We start from the raw sequence: 26839 nt of genomic DNA on the forward strand, positions 1-26839 counted from the left end.
ACTCCGAATTTGCTTCAGGATTATTCTTGAAAAGCTCAAGTGTACAGTAAAACCTGTGCACCAATCAGCTTAAAAATATTCCCTACAACTAAGCATCAGACACTATAATCACCACGAAAATTATGGATGACAAGTGAGTGAAACCCAGCTTAAATGGCTATAGTTATACGGAATTCGGTTTTATTCTAAGGTACACACAGGTTCGCCCCCCCCCTTCCCTAGCAATATGATGGAACAAAACTGCATTTAAATGTACTGTTTTTCTGGTTTTCTGGGGACCGTTTGGTACGCTTCTGTGAGCGTTCTCCCTCCCCCACCCATTCTGGTATGTAGTATCAGAGACAACGCTATGGTATTGCCTATAGTAAAGGCTTTAATGTTGTTGTTTTTCTCAGAGGCACTTAATATGAAAACAGAGTGGTCGTATAATCTTTGGAGGGGGCTCATTCAATTGGAAATTGAAAGTTATAGTTCCCTCTTTAAGAGTCAAAGTGATCAGAGGGCAAGTAGCCCACCCAAGCCCTCTTTTCCCCCAGTGCACCCGATCAAAATTTTGAGACAGCCATTTTCTTCAAAATTGTCCAAAGATCTATAACAATACTTCCAGGGCTGAGACAACATCCCCCCCCCTTCCGGAGCCCGGGAGCAAAGGTTATAAATTATACCCCGGGGGCATATAAGATATTTATGGAAAGGGTGGCTGTATAAACTTTGAAAGCAGCTCATTTGATTGGAAATTGAAAGTTCTAGTTCCCTTTTTAAAAGTCAAAAGGGATCAGAGGGCCACAAGCTCCCCACCCCCCACCCTTTTTCCGCAAATACATCCGATCGAAATTTTGAGATAGACATTTTGTTCAAAATAGACCAAAGATACTATAATAAAAACTCCGGGATTGACACAACCCCCCAGAGCCCAGGATCAAGTGTTGTAAGTTATAAGTATATAAGTTAAGAGTCTTAAAAGTGTTGCTTAAGTCTAAGACGCGAAAAACAGTAGAAATATTTATTTTACAAACTAATAAAAACCTTGGTAATAAAAACGAACAGAAATTAATTAAAAAAAACTTTCCATAAAAAGATATTCATCAAAGAAAAGTAAATAGCCATATTAAACTTAAGAACAGTAGAAATAAGTTCCTATGATAAAACAAATCCACGATTCAACAGGTAACTTATAAATTATAACCATATATTTTAATTCTTAAGCAAGAAAATATCCAGATTTTTTTCAAAAAAAAACTTTAAAACATATAAAAAATTTGTTCATATTCATTTTTTTTACGTTTTTACGAGTAGGACAAACAGTTCGGGGGGGGGGGGGAGGGGTCACCACCACCCCTCTTCTGGATACGGCCTTGACGTGAAAAATCGTAGAAATATTCATTTTATAAACCAATAAAAACTTTGGCAATAAAAACGACCAGAAATTAATTACAGAATAAATGAATCTTAAACAGCTTCAATGTTTTATTATTCTTTTATTTCCCAGAGGTACTTAATATGGAAAGGGTGGTCGCATAAACTTCGGAGGGGGCTCATTTTATTGGAGATCGGTCTTATTGTAGTTCAAACTGAAAAAGACGAGAAGTTACTATTAAAGAATAAACGAAACCCAAAACGAACAGAAATTAAAAATTAATGATCATAGCAAACATAAAGATATCAGGTGCAAATATAGACGAGCAAATAAATCTTAAATAGCTTCAATGTTTTATTATTATTTTTTCCCCAGAGGCCCTTCACATGAAAGGGGTGGTCACCCCTTTTTATGCCCCCGGGGTAAAGGGGGCTTATTCGATTGGATGTCGGAAGCTCTAGTGCTCTTTTTAAGAGTCGAAAGTGATCAGAGGGCAACTAGCCCCCCCGTCCTCTTTTCCCCAAATGTATCCGATCAAAATTTTGAGATAGCCATTTGCTCAAAATGGTCCAAAGGTCAAATAACTATGCTTCCAGGGTTTACAAAAACCCTCACAGCCCCCAGGGCAAAGGCTGTAAATTATACAAGATGTCTATTGTTAACATATAAGGTTTTCATGGAAGATGTGGTCGTGTAGACTTCGGAAAAGGCTCATTCGATTTTAAATAGAAATTTCGAGTTCCCTTTTCAAGAGTCAAGAGTGATAGAAGGTCAACCAGCCCCCCCCCCCCCATACCTTTTTCTCCAAATGCTTCCGATCAAAATTTTGATATAACCATTTTGTTCAAAATAGTGCAATTGTCAAATGACTATGGTTCCGGTTTGACAACCCCCCCCCCTCCGGGCAAGGGCTATAAGTTATGCTAGTTACCCATTGTTAATATATAATTTTTTCATGGGGGGGGGGGGGGCGTATCAACTTTGGGCGGGGCTTATTCGATTGGCTGTCGAAAGCTCTAGTGCCCTTTTTAAGAGTCGAAAGTGATCAGAGCGTAACCAGCTCCCTCCCCTCACGCCCTATTTTTCCCCAGGTGCATCCGATTAAAACTTTTGTTCAAGTTAGTCCAAAAGTAAAATAACTATGACTCAAGGGTTGGCAAATCCCCCACAGTCCCCGGAGCTAGAGCTGTTACTTATACAAGTTGCCCGTAGTTAACATATAAGGTTTTAGTGCAAGGGGTGGTCGTATTAAGTTTGAAGGGGACTCATTCAATTGAAAATTAAAAGTTTTAGTTCTTTTTAAAAGAGTCACAAGTAATCAAAGGGCAGCCCCCTTCCACCCCTTTATTTTCATTTCTTCTTGGTTTCATATCCTTTTGACGACCGAAACCGAATGACAGAGGAGAAAGAAAAAGAGACTCGGCGATTTAAGGCACATTGTATTAACACAAGGAAACTTTTGGATCGATCTCAACTCCATGAGGGAAGGGTGAATAATGTGACGGAGGATTCCTGCTTTTTTTCTGTCACCTGTGATCTATTGGTCATTAGTAGGAATTTACTATCAGGAAATGTTTGAGTTGGAAGAGCGAAAGTATTTCTTTTTATACCACCTGAACATATACAACGTCCGACGTGAGATATGTTTTCTTAGAGTGAAGTTGTTGGCTTTTTTGACGGGACAAAATTAACAAAGGAGAAAGTGAAAACTACGAACAGTGTGTGAATCCACTCCCCCATTAAAAATGTTGGTATTATCTAAATGATGTAAATAAATGATTCTATTTTCATTTTTCACTAAATCATTTCTAAATTTTTGTTTAGTCTAAATGCAAGGTTTAATTCCGACTTTTTCACGTTTTTTCCGCTCTCTTAGCCGATTTCTTTGAATTTTTCTCATCTTCTTCTTTCATTTTTAGTTTGTTTGCTTTGATTTATTTAATTTATTTTCTTATTGCAATCGTTGACTTTTTTGCTTGACAAACATACAAAAATTAAAAACTGCGAATAACTTTATATTGAAACTTTCATACTGAAATCCATTCTTAAAAATAAAAACGAAAGAGGGCATTAGCAACAAAATATAAACTGAGCCATACATATTAAATATTGACATTGAAACATACCCATACTGAAATAGGTTCTTAAAATGCTGTACAATGGGATAAACAGCAACACTGACAACAAAATATAAACTGAGCCATACATATTAAATATTGACATTGAAACATACCCATACTGAAATAGGTTCTTAAAATATGCTGTACAATGGGACAAAGAGCAACACTGACAACAAAATATAAACTGAGCCATACATATTAAATATTGACATTGAAACATACCCATACTGAAATAGGTTCTTAAAACATGCTGTACAATGGGACAAAGAGCAACACTGACAACAAAATATAAACTGAGCCATACATATTAAATATTGACATTGAAACATACCCATACTGAAATAGGTTCTTAAAATGCTGTACAATGGGACAAAGAGCAACACTGACAACAAAACATAAACTGAGCCAAAAACATTAAGAAAAATGAAAAGTGTGCGTTTGTGTTGATTAAAGGAAGTGAAGGATAAACTTAGTATTATTTATGAATCATAAATGTATTCACGCCGCAAAACAGCTTCACCCCTAAACCCTTTCGAATCAGAATACAGGAAACAGCCCTATTGAAGTGCGAGATGCCTGTGTTTTAGTAATACTATACTTGTAAGAGCACTCCCTCGAAACATTAAGGGGATACCATAAAGTTTTTTTTATACTGATGTATTATACCAAACACAGTCGAGAAGTTTGACGAATGTAAGATCTGAGAAAACAAGTTTCATAACCACAAAGACAATTGGCGGGTGACAGAATGCATTGGACTTGTATAATTTGGGCTATAGATTTGCATATTAGGGGGAGGGGGATGTTGTGTTATGTTAATTTACCCCCCCCCCTATAGTGTGCAAATATATAGCCCAAATGTTTAACCTAACTTCACTTCCAGGATTTATTTCGGGGGGAGGGGGTTTCCACAAAAACACAAAAAACGCATAAAAAAATTTTTTTGCATCTATTTTTGTTACATTTTTGCGATTCAGACAAACATTTCAGGAGGGGGGGGGTGCATTAAACCCCCCCTGGATACGGCCTTGCCCCAGTATATAAGTTTTGACACGGGCCCTTAAATGGATCATAGGAGAGGGCAATTCACCCTTTCCCACCTCTTGTGCACAAATGTAATTTTTATGCTTCCACAGCTTTTCAATGAAACGAAAGATAACATTGACAAAAGTGCGCATAGACCCCAAATATGGACTTTGGATATTATTCAGTAAAAGAAAGGGTTGAGTAATACTTATTATTTATCACACTATATTCACGCCCACCATTGGAGTTAAGAGACAATTGTTCGCCTAACTTAGTCTTAATTAAAGGCTTAAATAAAGCAATCCATCTTGAAACGATTATGAAATTATCGCTGTAATTGTGCTAATCTATTAACCTATATTGCAGATGAAATTTAATTTCAAAAACACTCATATTTCTATGGCAATCAATTTAGGGTTTTTATTCACATTTCCTCTTGACGTCAAAGCCAATATAAAGTAATATAACAGGCTCTACAAAAACTCAATATAGATAGACCTTAGGGGCGAAAGAAACTAAATATAGATGCAGAAAAGCAATGAAAAATCGAATACATCAAGTTTTACGTCGGTTTCAATCCCAAATTAAAAGTTACACGGAATGGTTACTTTTATAATTGAGATGTAGAAAAGTCATATTGACTAAATCCATAAAAGAAACATCAGAGAATACTGAAAAACAGGATCTGGTACTATTTTTGATTTTGAGATACAAAACATCTTGTGGGGAAGTTGTTGGTGTTCGTTAATGTGTTTGAAAATTAAGAGTGGCTGTTTCAAGGGTGTCAAAGTATGTTTCAACACAGCCAAAGCCAATTGGCTACTTGGAAACTGTTCAGTATTCGATGGCCAAAATACTTTCTGTCTGTTTTGGGCATTAGTTCCCCGTTTTTATAGAATACATTTTCAAACAGTTCGTGGTAACGAACTGTAAGTAAGGAGGGACCCGGCTCAATGGTAACCGAAACTCTAAAAAACGGAATTTTGATACCGATAGATACATCAAAAGAATCAGATTTTAATTCTGATTTCACATATTAAAGTTTCATCAAGTTTAATATTACCCATCAAAAGATACGTGCCTGAGAAAATTTGGCTGATTTTCGAAAAAAGGGGGAAAGACCCCATAAAAGTTATAGAGCCTTAATGAAAATCACACCATCATATTCAGCTTATCAGAGAACCCTACTGTAGAGGTTTCAAGCTCCTATCTACAAAAATGTGGAATTTTCCATTTTTGTTTATTGTTGTGTTTATTTGTTGTTTTTTTTGTTTTTTTTCCCTATGGGTAATCGTATTGACCCAGTGGTCCTAGAATATCGTATGAGGGCTCATTGGAACGGAAATTAAAAGTTTTAGGGCCCCTTTTTAGTGAAAAAAATTGAAGGGCAGCTAGGCCCCTTCCCACGCTCATTTTCCTCTCAAAGTCATCCAATCGAACTTTTGAGATAACCATTTAGTTCAGCATAGTCGAGAATCTAATAAATGTGTCTTTGAGGATGATTTAGTCCCTCACGGGTCCTCGGGGAAGGGCTGCACTTTATGAACTTTGCCCATTGTTTACATATAGTATTGGTTATTGGGAAGTATACAGACATTTTCAGGAAAGATTTTTTTTTCTGGTTGGAGGGGGGGGGCTGGAGGAGGAGGTTACTCGGGAGAATCTTTCCGTGGAGGATGTTTCTTTGGGGTAATGGACATTTCTATGAAGGGGGCGCCGGATTTCCAAGCATTATTTAAAAAACGATCAGAAATTAAATAAAAAAAAACCATTTTTTCAACTGAAAGTAAGAAGCAACACTAAAACTTAAAACAAACAGAAATAAATATGATTATGAGGGGCGTCATCCGCAAGTCAAGACCTCACTCTTTACGGTACAGTTTTTTTTTTAGTGGTGTAAATAAAGTTATCTATTATAATTAAACGGCCGTTATGATTAAAAGGTTTGTGAATTAAAAAAAATTTAACTTTTAACATAAATAGCGTTGTATTTAACAATGGTAGAACCCCTTCATAAACGTAATAATATAAACGTAATAAAAAAAAAACAATAAAAAAAAAACAAGCGCTACGGCTCTTTAGTAATCGAAACTTTTAAAAACGGAATTTTGATGTCAATAAATGTATCAAAAGAATGGGCTTATAATGCTGATTCTAAATATATAAATTTTATTAAGTTTAGTATTACTCATCAAAGGCTACGAGCCTGAGAAAATTTACCTGATTTTTTAAAGAGAAGGAAAACATCCCCTACAAGTGAAAGAATTTTAATGAAAATCACACGGTCAGATTCAGCGTATCAAAAAACCCTATTACATAGGTTTCAAGCTCATATCTGCAAAAATCTGCAACTTTGTTTTTTTTTTTTTTTTGCCAGAAGAAAAATATACGAATATAGAAGTTCGTTACGTAAGTTAATATGTAAATTACGTCAGAACCAAATTTAGAGACATCCATTTAGCAAAAGAAGAGTTAAATTTTTATGCAAATTTCGTTTAATTATTCATTGACGGTGAACCAAAATAAATGCCGCATTAACTAAAAAACGATCAGAAATTAAATAAAAAAACAAGTTTTTTAAACTGAAAGTAAGGAGCAACAATAAAACTTAAAACGAACAGAAAGTAGTCCGTAGATGAAAGGGGCTGTCCCCTCCTCAACGCCTCGCTCTTTACGCTAAAGTTTTTTATTGTTTAAAAAAAATAGAGTTGTGAGAAAGTCAAAGTTTAGCGTAAAGAGCGAGGCGTTGAGGAGGGGACAGCCCCTTTCATGTACGGAATTTCTGTTCGTTTTAAGTTTTAATGTCGCTCCTTACTTTCAGTTTAAAAAACTTGTTTTTTTTATTTAATTTATGATACAAGGTCAATCGAGGAGTACTTTAATACTGAGGTTTAAAAATTTCAGGAAATAGATTTAATTGATTTGGCCTAAGATCGACGTAAAAGTATAAAATTTCTAGTGGGGAAAATATCAAGAGGTGTTAGTGTTCACTTATATATTTGATAATTGAGAGAGCATCTTAGCTAAACTGGCTATGTTAAAACTGTTTTGCATTGGATGGCCAAAATTCTTCCGTGAGTTTTGAGCATGAATTTCCATTTTTAGGGAACATATTTATGATGAAACAAGGTCAAGACTCAACCGAGAAGTGCTTTGACCCCGATATCTAGAAATATAAAAGTGGCCTTGATCAATTTGGCTTCCGAACGTTCAATTAATGTTAGAAAGTAAGAAACGTGATCCGACAAACGTATCATCTTTATCCAATACCGACATTTGTTTTGTCAAGTATAATATAAAAGGAAATACCACTACAATTACTAACAACTCACTGTAGCACCAAGCCACCTGAGCCAACACAGCTGCGCATGCCCCTCCTCCCTCCCAATTTACTCAAAACTTTCTTCTTTAAACCCTCTCAGTCTAAAGTCCCAAGTTCCTTTAAATCATTTACTTTGATCTCTTCTCCCCCCATTCAGAGAAAGAACGATTTGCTTTTTTCGGCCCTAAATGAATGGCTGTAAAGGACGATCTTTGACAAGATGTCATCCTTCGGCCGCAAAATGTGTCCTAGCTATCTCAGCCTTTCTTTCATTCGTAGAAAGCGGGATAGAACCATATTTTTCGGCCAATTTGACAAAATACATAGAAACGAGCAGGGGCGGATCCAGGATTTTTTTTGGGGGGGGGGCGGAGGGGGCGCAAAATAGGTTAATCCGATAAACTTGAGTTAAGAGCAAGTTTAATTAACTCAAACGTGCGTTAATTAAGTAAATTGCACTACATTAGACTACATTAGGGGAGGGGTACCCCCTCGCCCCCTGGATCCGCCACTGGAAACGAGCAGCAAAGATGATTAAAATAGAATGTGTACTGCTGATTAAGTTTGAAAAAACAGACAATATAATTAAAAATAATCAAGAAAACAAGGGTAATTTCAACCAGTGGCCAGTAAATTCGGCCTGTCTCTTTGTTGAAACTATCCTCATTTTCTTGATTATTTTTAATTATGTTTTCTATCTTTATGTTTATTTTAATGATTTTTATGTTTAACAACTCATCTTGAATTCTCTTGTCCTTATTAACATTTTTAATCGTATTCGAAGATTTTTTTTTTTAGAATTGGTCAGATAAGACAACCTGAAGTAGAGGGAAAGAGATGACTGTAAAAATGAGTCTTCATTACTAAATTTTTTCCGCCTCTCCATGGCTATCACCTTGTTTCATGTTTTATTGATTTAATCATGGGATGAAGCCACTTAAGTAATCTAGGCAACTTGTCAATTTTTTCGAATAATGTAATTGCAGACGAACCTTTTACAAACATTCTTCCATTTCTATTACTCTAGCAGGAAACTCAAATTAATAATTTCTTAGCCTTTACTTCAATAAATATAGCAGATGGGCTGGTTAACAAACAAGTTATTTTTCGCAGCTTCATCTGTACAATAGCAAAATCGAGTCTGTCATTGTCATCTTTAGCAAACTTCCAAGCAACGTTACATTCTTCTTAAGTAAACAAACTAACCGGCAGACAATACAAAAGGTGCAAGACATAAAAAGCCAAATGGCAAATATGCAATAAAGAAAAATTGTCGCAGTGCCCATGTTCTTACCTGAACGAGAAGGAAAGAAAGTAAGGGTGGGGGTACCTACATCCAATAATTGTCCAAGACAACAGCCTCACAGAAACGGTTTAACCAAACAATAAAAAACTTGAACAGGAAAGAACAGGCTAATCAAGCTTAAATACTGACTTCTTAAAAGTATCAAGCATGCCCCCTACCTCAGGTAAATTTTCCCCAACAATTCGGACTACATACACGCATTCTCATTCTAAATTAGTTCACCCGCCATTTCTTTTTACTAGCATATTCATCAATCTATCAATCTATAATTGTATTTCCAATTACTGCTACTGAATCCTCACCATGCCCAAAATTAGGCCTTCAATACTACTTATTAGGATTTATTTTCCATTTCCACGGGGATATAAGCCTATGTCCTGTTTCATTAAGAGAAATTTAGTTTTAGGTTGTCGTATCAAAGAGAGGGCGTAGTAGGCCCTTGATTAGCTTTGCAGCTGACGTGTGGGGAAAATACAAAGATCAATAAGAGAGAAAGACACCCATGGGATCAAATCCTAAGGCAGGTTTCATAGAATGTCGTAATAAAAAAACTTTCAATAGAATAGCTCCCATATGAAAGAGCAGTTAGCTTATAACGCATTCACCATCTCAGTAAAAACACTGTCATGAGAACAAAAAAGGAAATATATTAACTTTCCAGAAGAAGCCAATTTTATTTTTTTTATTTTTTTGGGAATGAATATTAATGATACACAAAAAAAAAATCCAGAAAGTGTACATTTCAATAAAAACACTAATGGTAAAAAGGAGAGAAACCATAACAAATGTGACATAACAAGCACTCTTTTGGCTCGTCAGAGTCACAGGAGGAGATGGGACGGGCTAGAATTAAGAACTGTAACTCCACTTCAGACCGCACATTAATAGTATAATTGTTTCTACTCCCGTGATCTTTTTAATTTTCTAAATATATTCTTATCATGTTAGTGAGAACTCCATGAAAGTACACTGACCTTACGCCCAGGAAGGGTTGCGGGGAGGTTAGCTTTAAAAAAAAAATGCAAGATATGTCATTTTATGGTATATTTTAAACGAAAATAAGATTCCTTTTTTGATAAACCACATATTATGAACCTCTTAACTCGTGCTGGGAATTTTACAAACTGAAATACTCACTAATCCACAAATATAATTTTGCCAAAATCCTCAGCAGTTTCAGAAAATTGTAGCACTCACTGAACACGTCAAAATCGAAAAGAAATATTGTTGAAGTTGTTTCTTTTTTATTTTCTTGGCACATAAAAGATAAATATGAAACCACGCAGCATGCCGCATTTCGAAATTGTCTAACACATCTTTATTGTCCTTTCTATCCTTGTTACCATGAGTAACAGCAATCCACAATGGTCGACGGGTATGACCAACGATATTAAGCTTTATTCAACAGAAATTAACTCTTGAAATTAATTCTCGTCTGATAATCAGAAGACGTCTTCCCTTGATTCTTGCTATTATATCCACGCTTCCAGAAGTTTGAATTCACTGATGAAATTGTTTGAAGCAAACTGCTACTGTCCTTCCATCCTGTTGGTAGCTTGAAGTCACCCACCAGGGTACATATCAAGGGAGATGAAGCATTTTAGCTAAGTATTTTAGACGAAATCTGCTTTTTTTTCGACATAACACTGGAAAACGGGGTTTTCAGAAGGCGTTCTGTCCGTAAAATTGAGCTCAAATTGACTGCATGGAATTAATAGTAGCCTGATTTCTCCTAAAACGTTCTTTCCGTCTTTAGCTTATGCCATGTAATCCTAATCAGATTCCCAATATTATTCCACAAGTTCTTATTTTGCCGGCGTGCAAAATCAAAGAACTTAGTGAAGGTTAGCAAAAACTACATGCAATAATTCATTTTTCGTTTTGTTTTATCATTCTCTATGGAGCAGATTTCCAAATGTAAATTGCTTTAACTTTATTTTACCACACCTTTTCTCATTTTACTTTAATAAAATACAGATAGCCAATTCACCATCCGTTTTTTATGCTGCCGGCAATTTCAACTGTAAATTCGAACTTGAAATAAGTCTTGTGTTGGTTTCAGTTTTATACTAAACGAAACCTAATCCGTGTTAACTGATAAACCCAAATAGGTTTTACTATTAAAAATTAGCTTTAGTGAAGTCATGGACTTGTCACTTGCAACCAAGCTTACCGTGTAATCAATAGCAGCCGAATAAATGGAAGTGCCCCCCCCACCTAAGAAGAACAAAAGATGCAGAATGTAGTTGTTTTTTTTTGTATTTCAAATACATATAAAAACTTTTCAGGTATGAGACAGTTTTTTTCCAACCTTGTTCCCTTCCCCACTGGAGAATACCGTCAACAGAGTGAAAAGGAACAATATAGATGTATAAAATTCCAAAACATTCTAAAGAAAAGCAAAACAAATAAAAATAATCCAGAAAACTCAAAGCCATTTGTTGGTATAAATATTATCTTTAAAAATAATGTATATCTTCCTAGAATGAAATGTATATACTGGCGGCTTAGTGCTTATTTAGAAGAATAAAACTAAAAAGATAAGGATTTATTCTGACCATATCTGCACGCAGTGAGATACGGATGGGGAAGGGGTTTTCCTAAAGATGATCCAAGGGACCTAAAGGGAAGTAGGAGACAATAAAACTCACAAGGGGAGACACCAATTTAGGGGGATATGGGAGGGGAGTGGATTTTCACTAACAGTTACTTTAAATTTCTGATGTGGGCCATAATAGTTTTTTCACTTAAGCATGTGAATGACTGCTGAGTGAATGACTGCTGAATGGATATTAAGAATGAACAATGATGACTTTGGATTCTCTTTTAGGATGCATCTTGGTTTTCCTTAATGGATATTTTTTGCTATATGAATAGATTGGTTTAATATAACGGATCTGTAAATCAGCTTGAAATAACAAAAACGGGTTATTGACACTCTTCAACCAGACTTACAAAAAAATTTTTATTTACTTAATTAATTTTCAAGTGGATTGGTGCGCTGGATTTAGCATCCTTTTACTGAGAGGACGAGGGTTCGAATCCTAGTGTACTCAATTATTTGGTTTGGGACGGAGGTCAGTGGCGTGACTCTGTAAGCTCAGCCAGAGTCTTTAAATGGGTACCTGGAGAAATCTGAAGAAGGTAAACAGGAAGTGTGTGCGAAAGCACAGGATGGTTGGCCCCCAACCCCTCATTGCACTTCCTGGCTGAAGGGCTAAGAAACGGAGATCAGCACCGCCGGTAGGGACTGTAAAATCCAATGCCGTATTCTTTACCTTTACCTTTTTTGCTATTTTGTATTAAAGCCACTTACTCCCTCTTGGTTATTAGAAACATTTTAGTGCGAAATTATCTAGAGTTTTATGTTATATTTTCTTCATGTTATCAGTTTCTATTAATGACTAATTGATCTTTTTACCACTTATAAAAGTTTTAATAAGGAGCAAAGTTGGAATTATTAGAAGGAGTTGATTATGAAGTGGTGCTAGCCCCGGGCCCTTTTACAGGATGTTTTTTGCCTGAATTACGTCCCCATGGTTGCAGCGGTAGCTAAAACCTAGTAAAGAGTGAACATTGGTCCTTTTTAACTAAAAATGAAAAACAAGCAAGTTTTGAAAGAAACTGTCCACTGAAAAGAATCACTATTTGAACTGTTTTAGGATTGGTAGCTATTTTCCAGGTTAAACCAGCCAAAATAGAAAAAACAAGTTATCTCTTCCATGCTAAACGGGTCCCATCCAGGTTCCTTCCAGTTATCCTTTCCAGGTTAAACCTGGAAAATAAGTTTTCCAAGTTAAACCAGATTAAATAGGAAAACGAGTTGTCCAAAATATAAAAAAAAGGTGCTAGAAACCCCTCAAAAATGGTGACGGATCAAAACAAAAAGCGCAACATCAAAATTGTCATAGTCAAACACTCTACACTGTCCCCCCCCCCGCCGAATGAAAACCCAAGAAATTCGTGCTCTAGCTGCTTTGGTAGCCCTTTTTTCCTTTTTTTTCCCTTCAGTGCTAACAGTCACTGGAGTATCGTAGGGAAAGGGTTGAGGGGTCATTTGAAAGCTAATTGTTAAATCTATTGTAAATAATTTTTATATATCCTATTTGACAACAATTAAAGTTCTATATGGCAAAATTAAATTTTTTGGTGCAGCCTCCCACTGCATGTCTATGGACGTCACCACCATCATCATCCATCAAATGTACTTACTTCCATTCGCTTACCATCTTACGTTTATTATCAGACACCTGTTTAGCATCTAGAAAGTCCTGAGTTTCATTCCCAATGACAAAAGATTTTTTCGTAGAAGATTTTCCGGTGGCGTTTTGATTTACTTCTATCGGTAATATTCTAGACTTCAGTCAGGCATATAAGTTGCTCCAGTTTTCAACTTTAATTGTCACAAAAGGGCAAAAGAATAGGGAATATTATTCAAATTTATATTTTGTTATGTACAAAAAAATCCCTGGGAACTAAGTTTTATTGGTTACTAAACTGGAACTCTTTATGAGCATATTTTACATCCTCCATGACTCCAAGAATAATATTTTACGACAAAAGAGCAATATTGACTGTATCATGGGGCAAGTCTTTAACAATTCTATTTTTCATAACAGTTTGGTTTACAGATCATCTTCTCAGACTAAACAAGTTGTATCAGTTTGTTCGGTCCATTTTCTCCATTTCCATTTCTTAGAATAAAGCCACACCCAGAAACTTCGGGGACCGCACATCGAACCTGCTTGTTGCAAGTTTTAAACTACAAACAATTATAGCTTACACTGCTATAGCTAGAGCAGTTATCTCATTAATGTTGCTATACCAAAGATTTGTTTGGGCACTAATACCTTCTAGACAAGGTTACTATTACCACAATAATCACCCAGGTTTTAGCCACTATTTTGTTCCAAATTACAAATAAGCTTAAATAGCAACCGAAGATAAATCAAAGGACCACTGTAAAAAAAAAATCAAACAGCCTACCTTGCAGAGCATTAACTATTTATAATCACCCCAAGTAGTCTAGAAACATATAGGGTTTCAATTAATGCAATATCAACTGAGTATTCACTAGTAATAGATGGACTATGAATAAGTTTTTAATACAGACCAAAAAAAAAAAAAAAAGATATGACGAAGGATCTTACTTGTTCTGATGCTAAAGGTAGAGATTCAGGGTCAGCTGTGTATTTATCAAGGAGTGCTATTGATTCTTCCATGTGACTGAATTCATGCACCATTGCCATTTCTTCATTCTGAAACGTTAGAAAATTTTTACTTTTCGGAATTTGGGGGACAATTTTATTAATACAAAAAACATTTAAAGACAGGTTTTAATGGAAAACTGGAACTTCAAAATCACATATATACTACCTGATACAGTTAAACTCTCATCACTGTCCTGAGCCTGTGTTGGTTACCATTGTATACAATTTTGTTTTTCGTAAACTAGATTCAATAATACGAGAAGTCATACCAAAACAACTTATTAAAGGTCTAAATTCTGCTCAAAGATTAGAGCAATTTAATAAAAGGTGGACTACAAGTGTTTCTTTGTACATCTACAAAACCAATTTAAGGTAGGCAATGATCATTTATTTCGTTAATCGAAAAAAAAAAATGTTCCAAGAGAGGCTTTTTGCTTTAAATTCCATTAGCAGTAATGGGTTCAACTGTTCTTAATTTGGACAAAGGACTTAGAGACGACACACAAACAGAGACGACACACACACACAGAGACGACACACACACAGAGACGACAAATACAAGGAGAGTTAGTCCCTTCTACATTTAGGGAGCAATCGTAAATGATCAAATTAAGACTGTAAAACAAAACAAAGTGCCGATTTTCGAAACACATTGAGTAACTGAGTACCTATTCCACACATAGGATTTAACTAGACGAAATTGCAGTATGTACATCCTAAAACCAAACACAGCATTTTCAGAAAATGACTTTCAATTTTCATTCTAGTTTATCCGAAAGGGTTCTTTGGTCTGTATAATGTTATTTCTCCACATCTGGTTGACCCTGGAACCAGTTACCCCCTCCTCTACTCCCCAGCTTCACAAGTTTAGGTCTGTTGACCTTCTCCAGCTCCTGATTATCGAGGATCATTTAGGGAATGTTCTTAAACGACCAGATAACCATCCTAAACCAAAACGCGTAACAATACATTTTAGACAGGGTGTTTCACTTCAAGAAGAGCTGGTACTTAAGGGCTCGTTGAAGTCAATAATTAGAAACATGGGGTTTAAATTGCATTTAGGGCGTACATAAGTATATGATAAATCGATAAAAATGCAAAAGAAATACAATTGAAAAAAAAATAAAGTTTTCAAAAAGTAATTAAGGATTATAGCAAGACTTAAATCGAGTATAAATTAACCTTTAAGAAATAAAACTTAAACGAACAAAATAGTGCTATGAACAAATAAATGAAACCGAGAAAGAAGATAAATAACGCACAGCGATATATTCAAACACTCCTAAAGGCTAAAGTGTCATTTGAGCTTTACTGAATCAGATTAACTTCATGAGGAGACACTAATTGTCATTACTTTTTAGTAGAGCAAATATAAACACTCTATCCTTAAGGGGGTGCTAACATTTATTTATGGTAATTTATGGTCATTTTTAGCTTTGATTGCTTTAAGTTGAACTTCTTATATAAGTTAAGATGTGCTCGTACTTAAATTTAAAATCATTATTCACTTTCGTGAAGCTTCACTTTTAAAATTACTGCACATAGAAATGTATAATGTTTCAGTCCTTTCAAGCGCCGAGTGACGAAGAAGAAACAAACTGAAGTTGAAAAAAAAGCTTTGGAACGCCATTTAACAGAGGCACGTCCGAACTAACGAAATAGCTTTCATACTTCTTAAACACGTAAGTGCAACCTTTCGTACGTCCATAGGGTCGGACAGTAACGTCAATTTACTCCATATCCTTACGTCGTAGGTATATTCTTACGTGAATAAAACCTTCACCAGGACTACATCCAGAAATATAATTAGGGACGAAACTTTTCCAGAGAAAACATTCGAGTTGAAAATTTTCTTAGAACTACACTTTCCTATTAGAATTTTGGCAAAAGGGATATACTTACGACCAAAAATTAAACTCATTTCCAATTTTTGCGTCAAGTTTTCAACCCAACAACTGATTCTCTCTTTTCTTGACAATGCAGCCTTGACTTTCAAGTTTTGAGATAGGGCAGAAACCATTAACAACGAAAACAACAGAAAAATACGTTAAACTAAACACGCACATAAAAATTGTGTCCATTGTTTTGATTGTTTATGATAAAAGTCAACAATTTTAGTTCACTGTTGTCCTCCAACCGTGAAACACGCAAAGAAGATTTTAAAACATGTCCTCTCCTTCAAAGCGGATGTGTTTGATGTAATGATAATAAAGTGAGAGAACAGAGATAGAATCAACTAGAATTAGTAAAAAAAAAAACTGACAGAAAATAATCATCAAGTTCAACTTCTCTTCTAGATAATTAACACTTTCTATAAATTTTGAGAGTGTTTTCCAACTTTAAATCAGAGCAACGCATGACCATTCTAAAGGCCCAAATTAACCGAGGAGTTCAGAGTTAGATACCCTTGTAATGCAGAGAATTAACTCGACCAACTTAACTTGACCATCTTTCATTTTAGAGAGACTCGATCGGAGTTACGAGTTTCGTGGCTTGGAACATTTTTCTCTCTTCGAGATGTATGGAACGCACGTTTCCATATATGGAAAAGTTCCATATACGTTTCCATATATATGGAAAAATATATACGGATCAAGCTCTTTCGCGGTAACAAATTGAAAAAAAGAAGTACAACGAACAGGAATGAGTATCCTAATAGTCATAGGAAATAAAAATGAAAACCAAGATCGTTTGAATCTATCATTTAAAAGTAGGTTGCACATACACTTTATCCCTTATATATATATATATATATATATATATATATATATATATATATATATATATATATATATATATATATATATATATATATATATATATATATATATATATATATATATATATATATATATATATATATATATATATTTATGTTTAAGAGATAATTACTTGGCAAAAAAAAAAACAAAAAAAAAAAAAAAAAAAAAAAAAAAAAAAAAAAAAAAAAAAAACTGTTATGCCAATCAATCAATTAGGACAGATTTGCATGTGAACGAGGCTTTCACCTTACACATCCATCCAACTACCTAGGACCAAACAGTATACCCAAGTCGTTGTAAAATTACCCGCAAAAGCACCTTAAATCTAGCAAAATATTTCCAAGTAAAACCTTCCATTTAGGGCTCATCAGAAGAATACCACCGGCCTTAACGGGTTTCAGGGCTTTACATTCTTTACCCAGCACGGTGGCGCCTCTACCATAAGATCTACTAATGGTAACCCTATGTCAGGTCAAACCTGTGAAATACATGCATACCAGTCAAGCTATTAGAAATTACATACAAAAAGTGTTTCAATGCTTCCACAATCAACTCCCAGAGGTCACTGAGAGACCATTCTGGAACAAACGAACACACGTCCAGATGTATCTTTTATTGGTATCTGGACCAATTACCAAATAAAAGCTCCTCAAGCTTGTTTGAAACCCCTAGCAACTCAAACTGCGAGAAATTATATATATATATATATATATATATATATATATATATATATATATATATATATATATATATATATATATATATATATATATATATATATATATATATATATATATATATATATATATATATATATATATATATATATATATATATATATATATATATATATATATATATATATATATATATATATATATATATATATATATATATATATATATATATATATATATATATATATATATATATATATATATATATATATATATATATATATATATATATATATATATATATATATATATATATATATATATATATATATATATATATATATATATATATATATATATATATATATATATATATATATATATATATATATATATATATATATATATATATATATATATATATATATATATATATATATATATATATATATATATATATATATATATATATATATATATATATATTTATATATATATATATATATATATATATATCTTTTTTTTTTTTTTTTTTTTTTTTTTTTTTTTTTTTTTTTTTTGTTTTTTTTTTTTTATATATATATATATATATATACTTAACAAAGTCTTAACAATTTGAATTAATTCTTAAGAAAATTTGAATTAATTTGAATTAATGTTAAGAAACTTTGAGAATTAATGTTAAGAAACAACTAAAATTTGAATTAATGTTAAGAAAGTCTTAACAATTTTGAATTAATTAACTTCATAAAAGAGAATATGCTCAAAATAGATTCTGTTTTCAGTAAAATACAAATGATGATTTGGTTTTTGGAAGGCAAAGGGGAGCCAGCCCTACTCCTGTTTGTGGTAATTTCTGTTCGTTTCAAGTTTGGCTTTTCTTTTTATTGTAATGTCTGTTCGTTTTGGTTTTTACACATGAATTATTAGTTCAATTCATTTCTTCTCGTCTTGGATTTGATGTAGCTCTTTACTTTTCTTTAAAAAAAACTACTTTTGTGAAAGAAGTTGTTTAAAATTAATTTCTGTACATTTTTAACTGGCACATTTTTTTTTTTACTGGTTAATAAAAACACACTGTAAAAAAAAATTTCGGCTCTTCTTCCTAAGAATGAAGATTTTGGCTTGCTATTTATATTTGGGGCAAAATTTTGCAACAAATTTTAATAATGGTTATGCTATAGTTCTTTGGATGGATGGATACCGGGAATATTATTGAAATAAATGGATTAAAACATGCATAATCTTTGGACTTCTCTAGGACTGAAGGAAGTCTGACCCTAGTCAGGTTACAACCTTGAGTACAGACAAGTATTCATCGACCATCTTGCTCAACATGCCCTGAAAGTTCCCACATCATACTCTTAGCTGTTCTGGGATTTCGCACAGACGCCCTTTTGACAACCTGGATATACATAGTGCCTTTTGATTTAGTTTTGCATCCCTCTTATTTATTTCTTACAGTTTCAGCTTAATTTTTAACTTAAAAGCTTCATGATATTGCCTCTATGCCATTTTGACAACCTGGATGCACTTAAACTCTTTTACTTAGTTCAAAAGTAGCAGTAGTGGTAGAAGTAGTAACCCTTCCTAGCAAGGCCGTACCCAGAGGAGGGGTTAGGGGGGGGGGGGGTTGAACTCCTCCTGAAATGTTTTTTGACTCGTAAAAACGAAACAAAAATAAACAAATTTTGTATGCGTTTTTTTAGGTTTTTTGTGTACCCCCCCCCGGAAAAAATCTTTGAGTAAAACACCCTCCAAAAAAAATCCTGGGCACGACCTTGCTTCCAAGCAGTATTAGAATACCCTCAGCCGCTCCTGAGATATTTCTGATACGCTGTCTTGACAACCTGCATGCACATTGTGTGTTTTGATTTAGTACAACATTCCCCTCAACATTCTGTGAGTTTTACTTTGATACCCTCAACCTTTTTGGAGACCAAGAATCAAACATACCCCTATTTCCCAATAACAAACCCTATATGTAGACACTGGGCAACTTGCATAGCTTACAGCCTGTGTCCCAGGGCTGTAGGGAACATGTTATCCCCGAAGGCATAGTTATTAGACCTTTGGATTATTCTGAACACAATGGCCACCTTAAAATTTTTATCAGATATCCTTGGAGGAAAAACAGCTAAAAAAGGCGAGGGGTCTGATTGTTCCCCATTCAATTTCAATGGAATGAGCCCCCTCCAAAATTTCTATCACGACTCCTCCCATAGGAATTGCCTTGGGAGGAAAAAAAACGCAAAAATACAATACATTGAAATATTATCGCTCTTTAATTATGTAAAAAGCTTAAGTATGATTGCCAAGATTTACCTAATCACATCCCCAAGTCAAATTCTGCAACTAACTTATATGGTTTTATAATTTTAAGATAGTAAGTTTTCTCATAACACATTATAATCTACTATGTCCTAGAACCACTGCTAGTAACTCTCGGATGTGCTCAATAATTGTCCAATCACGACGTGATAGAGCAGATATTTGCAGATGGAGGGAATCTTAGAAAAGTTCCTCAGAATGAAATAGGAGTAAATACAGCGGAACCTTGATAGCTCGAACTCGATCAGCTCAGAAGCTAAAATCTTTTCTATGAACAAACGTTGTAAACAAGACTAAAAACTGTAAACAAGTTGTAAACTTCACTTACTTTAAAAGGCTTAATAGCATTTTGAAGTAAAATAAGGAAAATCAAAGCAGTAAAATAGACAAATTCTTGCATAATCTTCTTCCAAATCAACCTCTATAATTCAAATTTCATAGCGGTTGGGTTTGTGCTTAACGCAGGAAGATAAAAACAGTACTTTCCTTGAAATATATCGAGTGATTTTCTAGTATCCTAGAAAACTAATAAGACAAAAATATTTCGATAAGCCCTAATTTTTTTTACTTTGTGTAAAAATGCAAAATTCTAGTGCAACACAGAAATCAAATAACAAAAAAAGAAATATACTTTTTGACTCTCGATTGAACACTCCCTAAACTTTACAACCTAATGATCACTACCATCGCAATCCCCCCCCATACCTAGACATAACACAAGGCCTTATACAAAAGTTACTTATTTTTTCTCTCTGTTTTCTGTAATGTTTGGCATTATGAGCTAATTGTTGATGGTATAATTCGTATCAATATGGTCAAACTCACATTGTGAGCCAACTGTTTGACAAGATAAAAGTACGAAAAATACTGAAAAAAAAAACCAGCCAACTCTGGTATATAGCCTAGGGGTATATCCAGGAATAAGGAGAGGGGGGCTGGCATGTAATTGAAAAAGTGGGAATTGTTATATTTGGAAAGAGTGTCGAACAAAAATTGCACACTAAGCCTGCATTCCTCTTTTTCGGTATCGGACTTTTGTGTTACTTTCTGTTTAACTGACCTTTAATCTCAATGGTGCCATATATCAAACCCAAATTGAACCCGATATTCCCCATATCAAACCCAATGCATCACATATGAAACTAAATCTATTTCAAATTAATTTGGAACTCACTTTTTCTAGATGACTTCACATTCGAGTAATTCAAAAACAATCGGAGTTTGAACAATGATACAACGTTGTTAAATCTAATTGATAAGTTTAAGTGAAAAGGCTGAAGTTCCTCGCAATATTCGTTATGAAAATCACGACACTGTCTCAAATGTCGAAAAATTCTATTTCATATCAGCCCCAAGGGCTTGACTCAAGTTTAGCAGCTATTGCCAGGACAACACATATCCCAAGCTATTCGAAAATGCGAAGCTTTTTCCTCTCCTTGAGATTCAAGTTACCAAAGTTTCATTGTCGTTATAAAAAAAAAAAAAAAATCATTGTACAGAGAAAAGATTGTGTAATTATGATACAATCTCCTGGGATTTATGTACCAAAATTGAAATTTCAAAGTTGTTTGCTCTTACAGTCATCAAACGAAATTTTACGTGAAAATGATAGTACTTGACAGTTGACGTACATATGCTTTTTGAATCAGAACTCCACACTTCAGTTTTTTATTGGTTACAGAGGGAGCAGCATTAGAATGGTGGAAAAAAATATTCCTTAAAATTTTCTTTAGTAAACAGACAAAATTTACGAAGACTTTTTCTTGAATATTATCTCTTTTTTTGAATTTTTTTTAGTAAAAAGTAAAGCCATTGTAGAAGTTCTATATCCTAGTAAGGGAGTTCTATAGCCCCCGTCCAAAGATTTCAGGGCTTCAATATTGATACGAGAGAATCCAAAAAATTATAGATCTCCGAATGCGTGCACGGATCACGAGTGAGATTATTCAAAACGAGGATCAAAACGAGCACAAATTAATATGAGTAAGATTCTAATCCCGTATGCTTTCTAAAAGTCAGAATATAATTTGTACTCGTTTTGAGTTTGATCCTGTTATTTATTTAAATTTCTGTTTGTTTTGGGTTTCATTTATATATAGATACTGATTTGTGGTAGTTGTATGCTTGGTAGATTATTTGCTTCTATTTATATACATTTTTGATTTAATGGAGCTCTTTACTTTTTTAAAAAAAAAACTTATTTTGTGGAAAAAGTTTTTTTTTAATTAACTTCTGTTCGTTTTATATTGACATAGTCTTTTTCAGGGAAAAAGAATGAGCTTCTTCTAAAGTCAACCATCCCTTCCATTAAAACCTTAAATACCCCCTGGGCGTAACTTACAAGTCTTGTCCCTAATCTCCGGGGATTTTTGCAACCCCAAAAGCCTTGTTATATGATATTTAGACTGTTTTGAATAGAATGGCTATCTCAAAATGTCAATTAGGTGCATTTCGGGACAATACGACGTGTGTATGTGTGTGTGTGGAGAGGGGGGGGGGGGTAACTGCTCTCCGATCACGTTGACTCTTAAAAAAAGCACTAGAGCTTCTGATTACTAATCCAATGAGCCCCTCCGAAGTCTATATGACCCCGCTTTCTATAAAAACCCTATAGGTCCCCAGGGCATAACTTACAACCCTTGCCCTGATTCTCCCACTGATTACTTTCGACTATTAAAAAGGGCAATAGCCCTCTCAATTTCCAATCGAATGAGTCATTTTTGAAGTTTTTATGACAACGCTTCCTATTAAAAACCTTATATACCCCTAGGATATAACTTACAACCATAGCCCTACCGGGTGTGGGGGGGGGTTGTCATACTCAAAGACAAAATTTCCATACCCTTCAACTAAGTTAAACGAAATGGCTATATCAAAATGTTGATCGGAAGTGTTTGGGGAAATGGTGGTCGTGGGGGGGGGGGATTCGCCCTCCGATCACTTTTGACTGTTAAGAAGGGCACTAACCCTCTCATTTCCCAATTGAATGAACCCTTTTTGAAGTTTCTAAGACAACACTTTCTATAAAAACCTTATATGCTCCCATGGCAGAACTTACAACCTTTGCCCTGGGGGCTGTGGGGGGAATGTCATCCTCAAAGGCATAATTTCCGGAACTTTTAACTACATTGAACGAAATGGTTATCTCAACATTGTGACTGAATGTGTTTGTAAAAATGGTGGGCGTGAGAGGGGGATTAGTTGCCCTCCAATCACTTTCGACTTTTAAAAAGGGCACTAGCCCTTTCAATTTCCAATTGAGTAAGCCCTTTTTGTAGTCTTTTTAATAGCACTATCTATAAAACCTAATACTGCCCCAGGGCATAACTTACAACCTTTGCCCTGAGGGGTGTCATCCTCAAAGACATAATTTCCAGAACGTTCAACTACGTTGAACGAAACTGCTATCGCAAAATATTTATTGGATGTGTTTGGGGAAATGGTGGGCATGAGAGGGGCGTTAGTTGCCCTCCAATAACTTTCAACTAATAAATTGGGCACTAGCCCTTTCAATTTTTAATCGAATAAGCCCTTTTTGAAGTTTCTACGACAAACACTTTCTATAAAAACCTTATCACTTTCATAAGGTTTCCTTATCACTTATAAAAACCACATCACTTTGGACTCTTAAGAAGGGCACTAGCCCTTTGAATTACAAATCGAATGAGCCCTTTTTCAAGTTTTTACGACAAAGCTTTCAATAAAAACATTATATACCCCCAGGGCATAACTTATAACCTTAGCCCTGAGGACTCTATGGGGGGGGGGTTGTCATCCTCAAAGAACTCATTTCAAGAACTTTCAACTACGTTGAAAAGAAATGGCTATCTCAAAATTTTGATTGGAGGTGTTTGGGGAAATGCTGGGCGTAAGAGGGGGTTAATTACCCTCCAATCACTTTCAACTATTAAAAAGGGCACTAGCCCTTTCAATTTCCAATCGAATGAACCCTTTTTGAAGTTTTTACGACAACACTTTCTACAAAAACATTATATGCACCCAGGGCATAACTTACAACCCTTGCCCTGAAGAATGTGTGTGTGGGGGGGGGGGGGGTTGTAATCCAAAAAGACCTAATTTCCAGAACTTTCAACTACGTTGAAGAAAATATCTATCTAAAAATTTTGATTGGGTGTGTTTGGGGAAGTGGTGGGCGTGAAAGGGGGGTTAGTTGCCTTCCAATCACTTTCGACTATCAGGGCACAACTTACAACCCTTGCGCTAAGGGGAGTGTCCCCCTCAAAGACATAATGTCCAGATCTTTGAACTACGTTAAACAAAATGGATATCCAAAAATTTTGATTGGATGTTTCGAGAAATGGTGGGCGTCGAAGGGGTGTTAGTTGCCTTCTAATCACTTTTGGCTTTTAAAAAGGGCACAAGCCCTTCCAATTTCCAATCGAATGAACCCTTTTCGAAGTTTCTGCGACAACTCCGTCGATACAAAGTGCCCTGGTCTAAAAGATACCATCCGTAAAACGTGACTAAACAGTCTTAACTTTCTAATATGGATATGCTATTTACTTACTAATATTGGTCTCAGGAACTTGACAAAAAGACAAAATCTGCTCCTTTCTTCTACAAGTGCTGTTTTCACAGCCTGCTTCTCAGCTGCGTGCAATTCGGCTACTTTATTGGCAAGATCAACCTGAGCAGCTTCTGCAGATTTGACCAGGTCTGATGATCCCACAGTAACCGTACCACTAAGCACCTACCACAAATGGATTTGATTAAGATTTAGTCTATTCAATCAGTGGCTCAAACACAAAGAAAAAAAAAGTCAAGCAAAGCAGTTTATCACTTAATACTTCTACCCTTATTTCTCTCTGGAGATATCGCTGGAGCAAGCATGAGTCGCCCTGGTAAGAGGATCAATTTTGTTTGCAATCATGAGCCAATAAATTTTTGTGATTTTGTATTGGAGCAAAGTCAATTTGAGGAATCCATAGAACGATAACACAGTTAATAAAACAGTTAATAAACCCAGTTAATAAATGTATCCTGTGATACATAGATTAAACTTGTATCATGTGCTACAAGTTTAGCTATTATCATTTTACTTTTTTTTTCTTTTGGTTCACAAAACGATTGTCACTGATAAGTTTCAAAAATCACTGTTCTTTAAACCCAAACCACCCCCACCAGGGATGACCTTAGCTTTTGTTGGATTTTTCTCCTTTTTTTTACAGTTAATCAAGCATACCAGTATTAATGACCAAATCGTGTTCTATAATTATCCAATATTTTAATCACTCATCTCGCCTGAAAGGCTGGCTTAATATCTTATTATTCAGATGTGAAATCTTCTATGAAAAGTAAAAACAAAATTGATAACAATCAATACATAGACAAATCAGCCGTTTATACTGATCCTTAATATGAATGAATGATTTTATTCAGTGATTAAACCCGTACAGAGTACTTCACTATCTAGTCTACAAAAATACAGCATAAAATAACAAAGACGGTCCTTAATATATAAAATTCATTAAGTTTAATTTAACCCATCAAAAGCTACGAGATTGAAAAAAATTGCCTGATTTTCGAAAAAGGGTGGAAAAACCACCCCCCCCCAAAAAAAAGTACAGCGATTTTAATGAAAATCACACCATTTATGATCCCTCTTGAATACTGGGAATATTTTTGGTCTATGCCTTTATTAGTGGTCCTAGGAGGGAGGACAATAGTGCCCCTCCCATTACAACAATCTTTTCTATGTAGCATTAAATATTATATTCACATGCCTACCGGCACAGAGGTGGCAAAGATGAGGCGAGGCGTCATGATCCTTGCCAGGAGACCTCTTGGGGAGGGGGTTGACAAGTACTACCAAGAGCTTTTTTTTCAGTGATTCCAAATGGTAATATTTCTCTCTTCCTATTTATACACAATGTTTCAATGTATTTAAATATGTTTATACAACGTATTTCAACGTCAGAGAACCCTATTATAGAGGTTTCGATGGCTTCAGCCGCGAAGAGGGTCGAAAGTCACGCAGAAATTACGAACAATAAAATCCCTTTCCGAACGTCCGAAATTCCAAAGTAAAAATATTTATAAGGAATAGCTCTATAAAACTACTATTCATCCAAAATTGTAGATCCAAGTGTGAATTCATCCAAAATGTGATATATTGATATATGTGATATATAATGCATATATATTTTTCTATAAACAAGTTAAACCCTTTTGTTCCTTTTTGTACTTTGTATTAATGATCCAATATAACGCTGAATCCAGGATTGTATTAATTCATGTCTTTTATCATTTTGACATGTATGTTCTTCTTGCTTTTTAATATTTTTTCCTGCATTTACATTCCAGCCTTTCTTGCCTTTTTCTTCCTTTCTTTGCCAACCTTTTCCAGCCTTTCAGCCGCAAAAAGCAAGAGCCTGTGGATGAAACCAACAATTATGGGAAATGGTTCCCAAAGAAACTCAAGTGAAACTTTGCACTTTCTTGGCAGATAAGCATTCATGTCAACGGCAGATCCAGGGGGACGAAGGGGGCGCCCCCCCCCCCATAACGTAGTCTAAAGTAGTGTAATTTACTTAATTAATGCAAGATTGCGTTAATTAAACTTGCTCCTTACGCAAGTTTATCGGGTCAACCTATTTTGCCCCCCCCCCCAAACAAATCCTGGATCCACCCCTGATCCATGTTTACTTGGATTTACTCATAGTGATACTGTTGGGGCAATATGCATGCAACATCGCAGACAAATAAGA

At 34.8% G+C, this 26839-nt stretch overlaps 1 protein-coding gene across 2 annotated transcripts in view; it reads right to left on the bottom strand.

Annotated features, from left to right (window-relative positions):
* Positions 1-26839, bottom strand: part of LOC148946038 (uncharacterized) — a 158787-nt gene that overhangs the window by 52412 nt on the left and 79536 nt on the right. For both annotated transcript variants that reach the window (XM_089097987.1, XM_089097988.1), the window contains 2 exons: positions 24640-24822; positions 14282-14389 (listed from right to left, as the gene is read on the bottom strand). In XM_089097987.1, the coding sequence (XP_088954113.1) occupies positions 14282-14389; positions 24640-24822 (291 nt within the window). The remainder of the gene's footprint in view (positions 1-14281; positions 14390-24639; positions 24823-26839) is intronic.

Source organism: Artemia sp. Qi Xiang Cuo, chromosome 12 (assembly GCF_049724085.1).
Source record: "Artemia sp. Qi Xiang Cuo chromosome 12, ASM4972408v1, whole genome shotgun sequence".
NCBI classification, from domain to species: domain Eukaryota; kingdom Metazoa; phylum Arthropoda; class Branchiopoda; order Anostraca; family Artemiidae; genus Artemia; species Artemia sp. Qi Xiang Cuo.